The 14,835-nt window shown below is 40.5% G+C and overlaps 1 protein-coding gene and 1 long non-coding RNA gene across 3 annotated transcripts in view; one reads left to right on the forward strand and one right to left on the reverse strand.

The window, feature by feature from the left end:
- LAMB4 (laminin subunit beta 4) overlaps positions 1-14,835 on the forward strand; it is a 112,164-nt gene that overhangs the window by 86,963 nt on the left and 10,366 nt on the right. Inside the window, exons 28-32 of the mRNA XM_078442558.2 lie at positions 1,024-1,229; positions 1,847-2,008; positions 6,292-6,436; positions 9,893-10,100; positions 12,946-13,084. Coding sequence (XP_078298684.1) covers positions 1,024-1,229; positions 1,847-2,008; positions 6,292-6,436; positions 9,893-10,100; positions 12,946-13,084 — 860 coding nt within the window. The remainder of the gene's footprint in view (positions 1-1,023; positions 1,230-1,846; positions 2,009-6,291; positions 6,437-9,892; positions 10,101-12,945; positions 13,085-14,835) is intronic.
- LOC144615650 (uncharacterized) overlaps positions 1-14,835 on the reverse strand; it is a 46,036-nt gene that overhangs the window by 1,973 nt on the left and 29,228 nt on the right. The window contains exons 2-3 of one of the 2 annotated variants that reach the window (XR_014137290.1): positions 12,941-13,046; positions 241-315 (exon numbers count right to left, since the gene is read on the reverse strand). This is a non-coding gene — a long non-coding RNA (uncharacterized LOC144615650). Of the gene's footprint in view, positions 1-240; positions 316-2,767; positions 3,398-12,940; positions 13,047-14,835 lie in introns of those variants that run through there. The other variant, XR_014137289.1, reaches the window with a different exon arrangement.

The raw sequence follows: 14,835 nt of genomic DNA on the forward strand, positions 1-14,835 counted from the left end.
GGGGTCAAGATCAGGACCCTGCCCTTCAACGTTCCTAAAATAAAGAGTTATAATTTCAAGTCCTGCTACACTGTCCTTTGCAGTAAAATGTACCATATCCCTTTCATGAATTTGTATTTTACGGTAAGTATGGAAAATACAGGGACGTGCTTAAGAACATAGTTTCTGGAATCAAACCACCTGGCTTCACATCCTGACGTTCTCTCTTACTGTCAGCGAGACCTCAGACAAATAACTTACCTCATCAGAGCCTCATCTTCTCACTTGTAACATGGTGGGGGGGTGGGGATCACACCAGTGCGACCTCACAGTGTTCTGTGAAGAGGAAGAAAGAACACTGACAGGAAGTGCAGCCACGTAGAAAGGACTCCACCACGAGAGCCGTTGCCATCGGCCTCAACGTCAGGGGTCAAAGTGAAGTTTCATTAGGAGACAGCCTCACCTGTTTGTTGACATATTGCTTGTGGCCGTTTCACTCTACAGTGGCAGAGGTGAAAAGTTGTGACAGACACGCGGTGGCCAGCAAGCCTAAAACATTTATTCCCTGGCCCTTTCCGGGACAAATTCGGCAACTCCTGTTCCATATGGTTAGGTAAACTGGGTTGGTTTCTCATGTCAGGGTTAGGTACTAATTAATACATAGCTAATGCATTTGCGGAACACTTTACGGAGTGTTCTCGTATTATTTCACTTAATCCTCACAAATTACCATCAAACAAACACAATCTAAGCAGTTGACTGATTTGCTCCAGGACAGACTCAGACGGTAAAGGGTAAAGCCAACACTCACACCCATGTCTGCAAGATCAACCTCAGTGCTGTGTACCTATTCTATGGATATCTGTTTCACTATCTCTTATCCTTCCCCATTGGGTGGAAATTCAAGGAAGAGGATGGCAAATTTTTGTATTGACCTTTGAGACCAAGCCCATGGTCAAACTGTGGAAGGATGGTCTTGATAACCAGCATATAATTGCATTTGTCTTTGCAAAATTTATCTGACCTCAATTTGCATTAATATAGATCCCTCAGAGACTATCAAGAAGCATTATCAGAGGTCATCATCTGCTGAAAAGAAAATTACTGAAACCACTTCTATCATAAAAAACTCTGAAAAAACCAGGAATGACTTACATAGCATGTTTGATATGCTAAGCTCAAAAGAAAACTTGTCATTGGAAAAGTTAAAGCAGATTACAGTCCCGGATATCCAAATACTGATTGAAAAGGTAAATATTCATGAAGGTGTCGTAAAAGTGTTTGTAGTTTCTACTTGGTATACAGATCTCTTCAGTTGTATGTCCCTGTCTTACATTTTATTTTCTTATTTATGTTTTATAAGTGTGTAAATATGAATAACATATATACGCTCTGTTCTATAAGATAGAAACAATATAAATACATTTATTTATATTTTACTTTTTATATCCTAGGCCAAAGTTTGAGAAAATTCAGAGTAAGACTGTGGCTTGATTTTAGTGTTTTATGTTCACTTATATTATTTGCTATTTCCACAATGGTACAGATTATGATCATTTCCTCCTCCCACTCTACTATAAGTAAAAGATAATTTTTATTTAAAAAAAATGAAATTAGTGAGAAATGCTAGATATTTGACTGTTTCCCCCCAAAACTCTCAGCGTAAAAATGGCATTGATTGACACAATGCTGATAACAAAAGATTCAGATATTTAGGTACCTAGAAACATTTACTGGGTTGTATCCATGAACCACCGCTGAAGAAATACATATGCACAGAGCAGTGCTTTGCCTCAGTGACCCAGGTGGCATTAGAAGAAACTCTGCCAATATGTTGCTTTTCAACATAAATCATTTCTCCTGTGAGGTGTGTGGGGCACCAGGGGACATGCCGTGCGTGCTTCCGTCCTGTGGGGACCCCAGCTGCCGTGGCTCCCAGACCCTCTCCGGCCATGCCCTCCAGCAAGCTCAGGAAGCAGAGTCTGTGATTCATAATTTGAGCGACCAGGTTCAAGGTTGGAAGAATCAGGTAAATATGTCTTCTCTTGTTCCACTTATAAAGCTGTAGCAGTCAAAAGAGAAAAGCAAACTGTTTGAAATTTTTAAAACTGCCATTTAAGGGAAAGGACAGCTTCTGAATATTAGGTGTTCATATGCTTGGAAAGATAGGATTAAAAAGACAGATGAGTGTGGATGTAAATGTACATTTAGAAGTACGTGTGAATATTGATGTATTTTCTATTATATATGTATTATCTGTACATGTGTAAATATATTTTTTATGTATGTGTGTATATTGTGTGTGTGTGACAAAGAAGTATATGCTTGGAGGACATAGACCTGTGTGGAGTTTTCTCTTTTATAGCAAATACTACGTAGAAATGTGAAGACTTCTAGCCTTAAAGTTTTGAAAACTATAGATCCCTCAAGGTAAAGAAAAAATTTTATAAATTCAAGGATATATTTGAAATTCTACTAAATATGCAAATTTTAATGTTCGAAGTTCATTTGAAACACTTTTTTAAATGTTTGTTTATTTGAGAGAGCACACAAGCAGGGGAGGGGCAGAGAGAGAAGAGAGAGAGTGAGTCCCAAGCTGGCTCCTTACTGTCAGCACAGAGCCCGACATGGGACTCAGTCTCACAGTCCGCAAGATCATGGCCTGAGCCGAGATCAAGTGTCTGACACTTAACCAACCGAGACACCCAGGCAGCCCTGGAATTTAATTTTAGAAAATATTTTACTTTATTTAAAAACTTTTTTTTAATGTTTACTTATTCTTGAGAGAGAGTGTGTGTGTGTGTGTGTGTGTGTGTGTGTGTGTGAGTGGGGGAGGGGCAGAGAGAGAGGGAGACACAGAATCCAAAGCAGGCTCCAGGCTCTGAGCTGTCGGCACAGAGCCAAACGTGGGGCTCGAACTCATGGACTGTGAGATTATGACTTGAGCCAAAGTCAGATGCTTAACCGACTGAGCCACCCAGGTGTCCCCAAAAATATTTTAATAGGAATACACCCTTGGGCCTTGTACTCCTTCCCATGTTGAGAGATATGATGCAATCGTTTTAATATTTAAGTACCTGATAATTGAGTCTCTAATAATTTTAAATGTTTTCATTTATTTTTCCAGTCGTGTTGGTAAATGAGGGTAATATTTAATTGCTTAGTTTTCTTTAGGTTTCTTTTTGTGAATGCATTATATTCATCTTGAAATGATGAATGCAATTTTAGGTATTCTGTGAGTACATTGGATTGATCTTGTAAACAAGATGACGATGTGTGGCCTCATTTGGTCCGTTTTTGACGATATACATAGAGTCTTTGATGGAGAGAAAAATCAAAGAGCTGAATTTTTTTTTACAATATAAGTTAAATATTATACCAGTTAGCATTCCTGTTTGTAAGCAACAGACACCAGCTCCTGAAAAACACAAAAAAGGAAGTGAACACAATTACTTCTGGGTCTCAGAATCGACAGGACAGAGGAGCAAGCTTGAGAATGGACTGAGAGCCAAGGCTAAGCTGTGTGTGTGTGTGCCTGTGTGTGCGTGAGATGAGTGTGCATACACACACATACACGTGCGCTTGCACGTGCACACACACACACACACACACACACAGAACGACAGTCTCCTTCTTGAGCCTCACCTGCATGAACCTGAGCCCCAGCTGACCCTAAGCCCTTGCTCCACATGCTCCAGAATCCCAAGTTCTGGAACAAGCCTCCGATGAGCCAAGCCGGAGGATATCCCTGCACATCCTAAATGTTGAAAATTTGTATTTACATAGTCTAATTCTGCATTGCTATATAGTTTTCACTTATATGCTGTTCATCATTCTTTAACAAATGTTCACTGAGGACCTATTATGTGCGAGACATTTATCTAGGTGTTGGGAACACAGCAGTGAACTAACAAATACAAATCCTGGTGCTGCATCCTGGTGGTTAAAATAATCTTCAATTGTTTAATGTAATTATTACACCTTACTTAAATCATTACACCTTAATTAAACTATGACACCTTACTGCCCCTTCTCAAAAACACAGAAATCTCACCCCGTTTATATAAGCCCTGTGTTCAGCTTTTACTTTTAAAAGATAGCCCCTGAGGGCACCTGGGTGGCTCAGTCAGTTAAGTGTCCATCTTTGGCTCAGGTCGTGATCTCACAGTTTGTGGGTTCAAGCCCCACATCAGGCTCTGTGCTGACAGCTTGGAGCCTGGATCTTGCTTTGGATTCTGTGTCTCCCTCTCTCTCTGCCACCCTCCCATTCGTGCCTGTCTCTCTCAAAAATAAATAAACATTAAAAAAATAATAATTAAAAAAAAAAGATAGCCCTTGAAGTGTGTTTTAGCAGAATCTGGCTTAATCAGCACATCCATGGAGAACTGAAAAGGATTGGGGCAGGGGTTTTGTGTTGATAAAATGGTGTGCTATTTTCCTCTTGATTAGAAGGGGGAAGAGTGCCAGAAAAGATTGTAAGAGAATTCTCAGGAGTGAATTGTGACAGGAGATGGATTGCAGAGAGATGTTTTAAGAGTGAAGTAATTTAGCAGTCTCTTTCTTTCTGAAAACAGCATCGACTAATCCACACAGATTCCATCTCTATACTTTGGTGTTTTCCCATCCAGAGCATTTATTTCTGGAATTCTCGTTTTACTCCTATGCATTCTTTCTTACTGCTAACCATTTTATTTATTTACTTTTATTGAGATATAATTGACACATAACATTGTATTACTTTTAGGTGTATGACATATGGTTTGATAGATGTATATATTGCAAAACGATTAACACAGTAACTCTGATTGACATCCAACACCTCATATAGTTACATATTTTTCTCCTGATGGGAACTTTTAAGATCTCTCTTAGCAACAGCTGACCATTTCAAGGTTTTCAAAGTTCTAGAGAATTAAGGAATAGCTCTCCACAAAGTGAAGATACATATCTTTTTTAATCATGGAAATATTTCTTTTCTCTTTCATCATTTGCCAATGACTGCAATTAAATCCTTTTCCACAAAAATCCAACAGCTCAAATTAAGCTGGCTCCTTTTGTGGGGAAATAAAGGGAGATTTTTTTTCCTAATTGTGTTTGATCCTAATTAGCCCTACTTCTGTCACAATTAATTTATTCAGTACAGCTCAGCTTGCTGGTGATATTGTCCTATTGCCTTCTGTTGTTTTTTTGTTTTTGTTTTTTTTCCTCTTTCTCTAATTTGTTGGAATCTCAAGAAAAGCCCAGGACCTTTCTCAAATCACATAATTAAGAATTTGCACTTCTGGGGGGCAAGCCTTTTAGACCTATCATTTCTCCACCAAGTGTACAAAGTGTTTGGGATTTTTCTTTGTAGCCTGCTCTGAGTTCAAACTCATTTATTAAAAGGAGGAATGCTTTCTTTTTAGCTTTTAAAGAAAGTACGTTATTTGAACTTGAGGAGTGTTGAGAAGAGTAACTATTTGAACTTACCTAAAAGAAAATGCTCAGTTTATTAAGCATAATGGCCACTGAAAGGAGTCCTAAGTGATTTGCTGATGATATAGAATGCAAAAGTCTCATGAAAACAGCATTTGAGTTTTACATTTGTGTCAGACAAAGTCATTAGTACTAGGTCAATATTGTTTTCAAATAATAATGTTGCTCACTAGTAATGTTTTCAGAGAGAAATCACATGATTTTTTTTTTTTAAGATTTTATTTTGTAAGTAACCTCTACATCCAACCTGAGGCTTGAACTCACAACCCCAGGATCAAGGGTTGTAGGCTCTACCAACTGAGCCAGCCAGGCGCCACCAGATAAATTCACGTTATTAAGAAAACATGATAATGAAAACAAATAATATCACCTTTTATTTTTTTTTTATTTTTTTTTCAATATATGAAATTTATTGTCAAATTGGTTTCCATAAAAGGAATCCTTTAAAATAAATCTTTTGGGGCGCCTGGGTGGCTCAGTCGGTTAAGCGTCTGTCTTCGGCTCAGGTCATGATCTCGCGGTCCGTGAGTTTGAGCCCCGCGTTGGGCTCTGGGCTGATGGCTCAGAGCCTGGAGCCTGCTTCCGGTTCTGTGTCTCCCTCTCTCTCTGCACCTCCCCTGTTCATGCTCTGTCTCTCTCTGTCTCAAAAATAAACGTTAAAAAAAAAATTTAAAAAAAATTTTATAAAAATAAAAAAATAAAATAAATCTTTTGTTTCATTATCTAGACTTCTATTTTGTTTTTAGTGAATTTCATTTGGGTCAGCTAAGTAATTAAACGTTACACAATGTGCGGAACTGTTGTATTTTTTCCCTTGTTGCTCTTTCCTTATTCCAGCTCAAAAATGTAAGCAAACTGGCAGAAGTCTCCAAAACCAATGCCTTACAGCTGAGTGAGAAACTGAGGAATATGAAAAACCAAAGTGAATCTGAAGAAGAAAAAATGAGTCTTTTAATCAAACAACTGAAAAAGCTTTTGTCAGGTAATAAAATATATATATGTGTATATATATATATAGGGACTAGTTTTTGGTTTCTTTTCCTTTTCCTTTTTTTTTTTTTAATTTAATGTATACTCAAACAGCACAACCAATTCCAAATTACATTTAGTGGGAATGAAATGCATAAGTCAGAAACATGATGTACTCCTTGATTTAAAATTTCTTAGTGAAAATAACCCCAAAATAGTACCTCTGCACCAAACACATATGGCTCTCTGTATAAGAGCAATTTAGTAATACAAATTTTTTAAAAATCTAGTATTTAGTTAAAATTTCAAGCAACGAACTCGGTGTTTAAAGTTATATGTTTTGTTAAAGAAAAAAGTCTACTGAAATGATTCTGTCAGATTCCCTAATGCTAGGAAAATCTGACATGATTTTCTCTGCTGACAGACTGTATTAGATCTGTTATGGACTATTTTCCAAGTTTCATAATGGTTCTCCGTGATTGACCAAAAGGAACTATTTGTGACTCATTATTATTATAATTATGATTTTTATCCCTCATTGTACCTTATTTGGGGAGAAGTGTATTTTATTTTATTTTTTAGGAGATTATTTTAAACTATAGAGAATTATTAAATTTTTTTTTTAACGTTTATTTATTTTTGAGACAGAGAGAGACAGAGCATGAACGGGGGAGGGTCAGAGAGAGGGAGACACAGAATCCGAAACAGGCTCCAGGCTCTGAGCTGTCAGCACAGAGCCCGACGCGGGGCTCGAACTCACGGACCGCGAGATCATGACCCGAGCTGAAGTCGGCCGCTTAACCGACTGAGCCACCCAGGCGCTCCAAACTATAGAGAATTATTAGTTGAAGATAAAAAATCGCATGGTACAACTGAAAATTGACCTAAAACCTCGCACTCTGCAAGTAATGCAGTTCAGATACAACCCTACACAGAATTAACCTTAAGAGGCTTTCTTCTCTATCACCATCTTCCAGATTCAATAATTTAATGCACCTCACGTGAATTAACTGACAACTGGGATGTCTGTTACAATCTTTGCAACCACTTTGTTCATCTGTTTAATATTTGTAAGAGACCCCTGTGGCCAATTATTTTTTTCATCTCAGTGTTTCTAGATATTGGATTAGCAGCTCTAGTCCTGATTTTCGAAATAAGAACAAAATTAGGCAGTACAAATAATCGGTGAAAATAATCAAAATAATCCGTAAAAATAAATGGGGGTGCGATGGTCCCCTGGATGATTGTTCAAAAACAAATTTGCCGTGAGTTAGCTAGATGGATTGCTATCGACCAGACACAGATCCAGGAACTGGTGGGATTGAGGAATGCGTTAGCTATTTCTACAGACACGGGTCAATCCAGGCACGAAAACCAAAACTAAACCGAACTGCCAGACCCATAGTGTGACAATGGTGCACTAATACACCTCTGGGCCCCAGTGATGGTTCTGAAGGCAAGTTCAACTGCCTTCCACCTCATTCCCTGGGTCATAGAGCCTACTTCCTTACCAGTGGTATTTCTCATCGCTGCTGAAAACATTTCTAATTTAAAAAAAAAGTTTAATTACGCTAAGGAAATGAAAAACAAAACTGTGTCCAGATTATTACAACAAAAATTAGGCAAAGGGAGAAATCCTATTCCATGAAAGAAACTTCCCTGATCTGGGCCCCAAGACCCTTGGTCACTGGGAAGCAATACCCTTCACTCACCGATTTCTTCTCTCTTTTCCATAAAACCCAAATGAGAGTATTATTAAATTGCATGGTGCCTACGCTATTTAGCTATTCTTGACCCTCTTAATATTTTCCTTGTGGTCTGAATTCCCTATTAATGAAGTCCCATATGAAAATTTTGAATTTATGCTCTCATGATAAATGTTAATAAATGTTTGATGACAGATATGTGGTTCAACGAAATTCACTTACTAGAACTTTTTTTTATAAAAGGAAATACTATTTCTTACAAGAGCCAGCTCCCCGAGTCCAGTACATTCTGTTTAAAGTATGATTTGAATTTATTCACCAAATTGTTGCTTTTTTTTTTTTCCAAAAGCATGACAGGAAGTAAAACATTCCTTTTATATTAGACAAAACAGCTAAAGCAAAAATGATTACCAAATGGATATATACTCATGTCGTGTCACTCAAAAGCTAAAAGCTGTCTGTGGTGCCCACTGTCTCCAGAAGAAAGTCCACGTTCCTTAGCCTCACATTGAGAGGTTCCTGTGTCCTGCTCCCAGCCCTTGGGGACTTCCGGTCCCTCCCACCCCCATTTAGACTCCACTCTCCTGCCAACAGTGATCTGATCATTGCTCCCAAGCTTTGGCTTTGGCGGTTCCCTCAATTTAGAATGCTTTGACCCCTGCCTTCGCCCCACATTTCCCCGAGTTTAATCTCGCTGTCCTCCAGGCTCAGTTTATGTGCCTTTTTAAGGTTCTTCCTGAAATATTTTCCTCTCCCTCTGGGCCGCATATCATTTCATCTTATATTTATTGCTTCTGTTCATATGTGATTGGTATTTGTATGGAACGGCTTAGATTCTCCCACTTGATGGTAAACCCCTTGAGGATTAGAGCTCCAACTCCCAATGTGGGATGTAGCATTCTGCCTCAGTAAGGAGCCAGAGAGTCACAAAGAGCTGTCATCCCGAACCCTAATGGCCGGTATTCCACTGCAGTTCTCAGGGAAGGCCAATTTTATTGTCCTGAAAAGCAGGGCATGGGTGCATGTAACAGTTTCTTTATAATATGTTATTCATCTGGTACTTGCCTCTGTACTGTCACATCGCCTTCTCAAAATAGGACTTCGGTGGTGTCCAGTTATAGAGATGGGCAACCATTGTGTGCCTTTTTAAGGTCATGGAGAATTAGAATCGAGTTTTGTTGAGTCCAAACCTGGTGCTTCCCCGATACCTCATTCACTGTATTTGAATCTTCTCTTTTTAAGTTTATTTATTTTTGAGGGAGTGTGAGCAAGGGAGGGGCAGAGAGAGAGGGGAACAGAGGATCCAAAGTGGGCTCTGTGCTGACAGCAGACAGCCTGATGCGGGGCTCAAACTCACAAACCATGAGATCATGACTTGAGCCATAGTTGGATGCGTAGCCAACTGACCCACCAAGGCACCCCCACTGTATCTGAATCTTAATGACAGGCATCTGAACATTTTAATTGCTTTTGAATCGGTGCTTAAATAGTTCTTGGGAGGATGTTTTGCGGAACATACACAGTATTCCAAGTCTGTAGTTTTTCATTTTTCCAACAATCATTTGTGCAGTGTGTATTCAGAGAGAAGGGGAAACTGAGGATGAAGAAGAATCCATGGGGACACAGGCACTCTAATCCCTCTATTCTAGGGACACATAATCAAGTGCAAGTTCATTTGACTTAGAGTTCGTTGTGCTTGTATTTATAAGATTCAGTGTTGAATAAGGAGACACAATGACCTAAAACCCACCTTCTTATTTAAGAGGAAAATGTGCCTCCGGAGGACATAGAGAAGGTTGCAAATCGTGTACTTGACATCCATCTACCAATAGCATCACAAAATCTAACCCGTGAACTTGACAAGATACGAAAACTGACGCAGCTCTGTGAGGACAACGGAACAGATGCAGGCAGGCTAAATAAAGCGGCAGACGAAGCCCGAAAGGTTTTGGTGAAAGCAAAAGGAGCTGAGTAAGTACAACATTAATAATCCCTATTCCTGCTCTCACAGACCATCTGCTAAAAGACCATCTGCAAAATATTTGCGTGAGGAGTTACTTAACGTCCAAATGAAATTACCCTCCAGTAGTTCAATGCCCACAGTGAGGGCTAAGCCCTTTGCAGGTGTCTCAGGAAGCTGGGCAATTGGGAGGCAATGGGCGAGCATACATATTTTCAATTTGCCTTCCATAGAGTCGGAATGCCCTTCCAGTGATCTGGTACCTCTTCATGCCAATAAATGTCACAGACTAGTTATATGCCAGTATCTTAACAAGTGGTGGGAATATCGGTGTATTTTCCCTTTCTTGTTTACCTATGTCCGGGACTTTCTAAATTTACCATAATAGACAGTACCTTGAAGATCTAAATTTTTTTTAAAAAGACCACACTAAAAAGATATGGTGGCGAGGGATAGAAGAAAGGAACACTAGTGCCCAGGAGTAACACAGGAGTAAAATTAAAGAGAGAGGATGCAGAATCAATTAACTCTTGCTTCCCCTTGTCCTTGTTGACTTCGCCAAGTGAAAAGGAAAAGACCTCTGATGTTTTTATGAGCGTGGGGTGCTGTGGGTCAGAGTCATGGAGTCACTTGGACAGTGGTGACATCATCAGTATCCACCACCATTTTTGGGTGCCCCGCGGTTGAGCCCTGAGCTGCCTTCACTGTCTCCACACCCACTTGTGTAAATGAAGTGTACCAGACTCAGGTGTAAGCCCAGCCCCTTCCAGGGTTAATATTTAAAACTAGGAAGATTAAGTAACTGCAGTATAATCACTTGGCTATTAAAAATGATGCTGAGGAAGATTCTTGATAACATGCAGAGATTCTTGGAGTATAATGCTATTGCTTTTAAGAAGAAGATAAGAGCTTATACACTGAAGAGGACCTCCATCATGAAAGGAAAAAAAATGGATAAAAATACTGGACTACGCTGCTATCTTAAAAGGTGGTAGGATTAGTGGTAAATTTTTCCCTTCCTGATATAATTTTTTCTTTGTTTTGTGTTTCTACCTCCTCCTCCTCCTCCACCCCTCCCTCCTCCCCTCTCTCCTCCCCCTCTCTCCCTCCTCCCCTCTCTCCTCCCCTCTCTCTCCCTCCACCCCTCCGTCCTCTCCTCCTCCTCCTCCTTCTTCTTCTTCCTCCTTCTTCTTCTTTCTTCTTTCTTCTTTCTTCTTCTTCTTCTTCTTCTTCTTCTTCTTCTTCTTCTTCTTCTCCTTCTTCAATTTTTCATATTTTCTAAATTTAATAAGCAGTTACATTGAAAACCTAAAGGAAAAAGAGGGGCGCCTTGGTGGCTCAGTCAGTTGAGCATCCGACTCTTGATTTCGGCTCAGGTCATGATCCCAGGGTCATGGGCTCAAGTCCCATGTTGGGCTCTGCACTGAGTGTGAAGCCTGCTTAAGATTCAATCTCTCTCTCTCTCTCTCTCTCTCTCTGTCCCCTCCCCCCCACATGTGTGCACGCTCTGCTTCTCTCTCTAAAATCTGAAGGAAAAAGAATATAATAAAAAGATACGGTGGTCGGGGAGTGTTAGGAGAACTTTCCTGAGCCCCTCCAGTAACTGTAGAGAAAGAAGTTATAGAAAGGGAAGTCTACATATTGTATGGTTCAACCAAAGGACATTCTGGAAAAGGCAAAACTGTGGAGACAGTGAAAAAGATGAGTAGTTGCCAGGGGTTGAGGGGAGGAATGAAAAAAAAAGGTGGAGCAGAGAGAAATTTTAGGACAGTAAAAATATGCCGTACGACACTATAATGATGAATACGTGGCATTGTGCGTTTGTCCAAACTCACAGAATGGACACCACCAGGAGTGAGCCCCAATGTAAACTATGGACTTCAGTGTCTATGATGTGTCCATGTGGGTTCGTCAATGCTAACAAATGTACCAGCCTGGCAGGGATGTTGATAACTGGGGAGGCTGTGCCCGCGGGGGGGTGGGGGAGAGGGGCAGGGGGCATAAGGGACCTCTCTGGACCTTCTGCTTAATTTTGCTGTGAACCCAAAACTGTTTTAAAAAAATAGCCTTTTTTTAAAAAGTGAGTGAGAGATTCCACTAGGAGAGGTGGGGTTGCATGGGGAAGGCGGATGTTTTGCAAGTCAGGTTTTCTTGCTGGTCCACACGCACTTGTGATTCTGCCTCTGCAAAGGTCTATCTGATATTCCACTCGCTTGGTACATTCTTCCCAAGGTGCTTCTGAGCCCACAGATCTAAGTATCTGCTGACTGTTGACTAGAGGTGAGCTTATTTCTGTAAAACAGACTATCACTTGGAATGCTTGTGATTTTAACCTCTGACTGGGCCCCTGGAAGCTAGGATGTCAGTGAAGCTTAAATAAACCTGAATAAACACAGCCTGAAAACGTAGGGCTTTTAGTTCTCTTTGCTGTCTGTGGAGTCTCTTGACTATCCCACCCCCACTCCGGTGAGGATTTAGAGAGTAGTGCTTAAGTTTGACAAACCAGGGAACTGGAATCGGCTGAGGAGAGTTATTTTGTTCAAAGCTGGGCAGTGAGAGTCCTCAAGCCTCTCTGGTTATGACAGATCGAGAAGGAACAAGGCCTGTGTCATTGATTTCCATATCTGCCGAAATCCGTATCTATTTGATATGTGTATATGTGCATTCTTATTGGCATGTAAAGATACCTATTTCTCAAAATAAAGATTTCCGCACTTTGCCTCGCTTAAGAGTAATTTAAATTTACTTTATAAATAATTCAGCCAAGTTTTTCCGTTGAGTCCAATGAACTCCCAAGGTGAAATAAATGAATAATTGTATATTTATCTAATCTGACACATTAATATCTTACCTTAGAAAAGCAGCAAATGTTCTATTAAATCTTGACAAAACGCTGAATAGATTGCAACAAGTTCAAACCACCCAAGGACGGATAAATTCTGCCATCACACAGCTGACTGCAGAGATAACAAAAATTAAAAAGAACACTGTGCAGGTATTTCTGTACCCTCTTTGAAACTAACCTGAAAAAAATTTTGAATGTGGACACAGCATGGTTTTTTTGTGTGCCAGTGTGATGCTTGCCTAACCCATCTGATGGGATGATTTTAGGATAAAATAAAATGATGGTGGTTTTATGCATTTAATTGATGTTCTTTTTTTTTAATGTTTTATTTTCGAGAGAGAGAGAGAGAGTGAGCTGGGGAGGGACAGAAAGAGAAGGACAGAGGATCTGACATGGGCTCTGTGCTGAGAGTAGAGAGCCCAGTGCAGGGCTTGAACTCACAAACCGTGAGATCATGACCTGAGCCGAAGTCAGATGCTGAACCAACTGAGCCACCCAGGCGCCCCAATGTTCTATGGAGCTCTCACAGTATCACTTCATTCATTCTTGACCCCTCCCGGGGGAAGAAGCAGGTGCTACTGTCTGCTTATAAATGAGGAAACTGAGACTTAGGGAGGTTAAGTGACCTGCCTAAGGTCACACAGCTTATTAAAGGTAGATTTGAGGCCAGAGTTTAATCCCTTCTGATTCCAGGGAAAGCCATAGACTTGTGAAAGCTCATGAGGCAAAGAAATAAAGCTAATTGTTGCCAGGGTTTTGTAACTCCCAGGTTTTGCATGAGAGCTCATCAGACTATCCTAAGACTGAAAGAATATCTTACCCTAAAGAAAGTGTCCCGTCCAGAGCACGGGACAGGGTGCAAAGCCATGGTTTAACTCACAGAATGGATCCGGAAGAGGAACCTAGCAGTGGAGGACAGGACAGGACCTAGTCCCAAGGTGTGTGAAGTGTCTTCCTCCAAGTCTCCACTCTCCAGTCTATTCCCTTCTCCATAGAATGCTGGTTCCTCGGTCTCTGTTCTGCAGCCGGGTTTTATAGGTAAATACATGCAATTTGAAAAGAAAAGCAGAAAGAGACAGAACAGGAAGCAGTGCACCAGGAAGTAAAAGGGTTGGATATGAACCGGTTGCAAATATTGGGCAGCAGAGAAACCAAAGAAGGGCTCCAGGATTTCCCCTTCGAGGCATATACTCTAGAACAGGGGATGGCGAAATAGAGCCCACAGGCCAAATGGGCTCACTAACTGTTGTTTTTTCTTGGTTTTTTGTTTTTTTTTTTATCCCAAATCATGAAGTCTTAGTGGAATACAGCCACACACTGTCGGTGGCTGCTTCTGTGCTACAGTGGCACAGAGTTGCATAGTTGTAATAAAGACTTTATGAACGACAGAGCACACAACATTTACTACCTGGTCCTTTACGGAAACAGTCCATAGACTTGTACTCTAGAAAAATTTCCTCGTGTGTCCAAGGGCACAACAAGGGACTTCTATTTCTACAAATATGGTGCACCCGGGACCCCAAGGAGCCCTCCTAGTAGAAAAATACCCAAAATGTTGCATAGGATTTTTTTAAATTTTAATACACAGCTGAATTAGTAAGAAATGGATGAACTCTTCAGAGGCCAACAGTGACAGGGAAGTCTGACGCCAGAGAGGTAATAAAGCATGAACCTGACGGCGGGCAGAGTGTATCTGCCAACCCCTGGTGCATGAGAGCTGTTGGTCTTAATGCTCACCAGGCAGAAGAGACAGAAAACAAAGCCCATTCAAGGAGAGAATAAGACCCCAAATGGAAAGGCAAAATTCTCAGTGAAATGTTAAACCTCTCCCCCCCAACACACACACACACCCTGGGAGGGCAGCCCCAGTAAGACACTGGGGCTGTAGGGAAGGAAAGTCT

This window comes from Panthera onca, chromosome A2 (assembly GCF_046562875.1).
Source record: "Panthera onca isolate mPanOnc1 chromosome A2, mPanOnc1 haplotype 2, whole genome shotgun sequence".
NCBI classification, from domain to species: Eukaryota; Metazoa; Chordata; class Mammalia; order Carnivora; family Felidae; genus Panthera; species Panthera onca.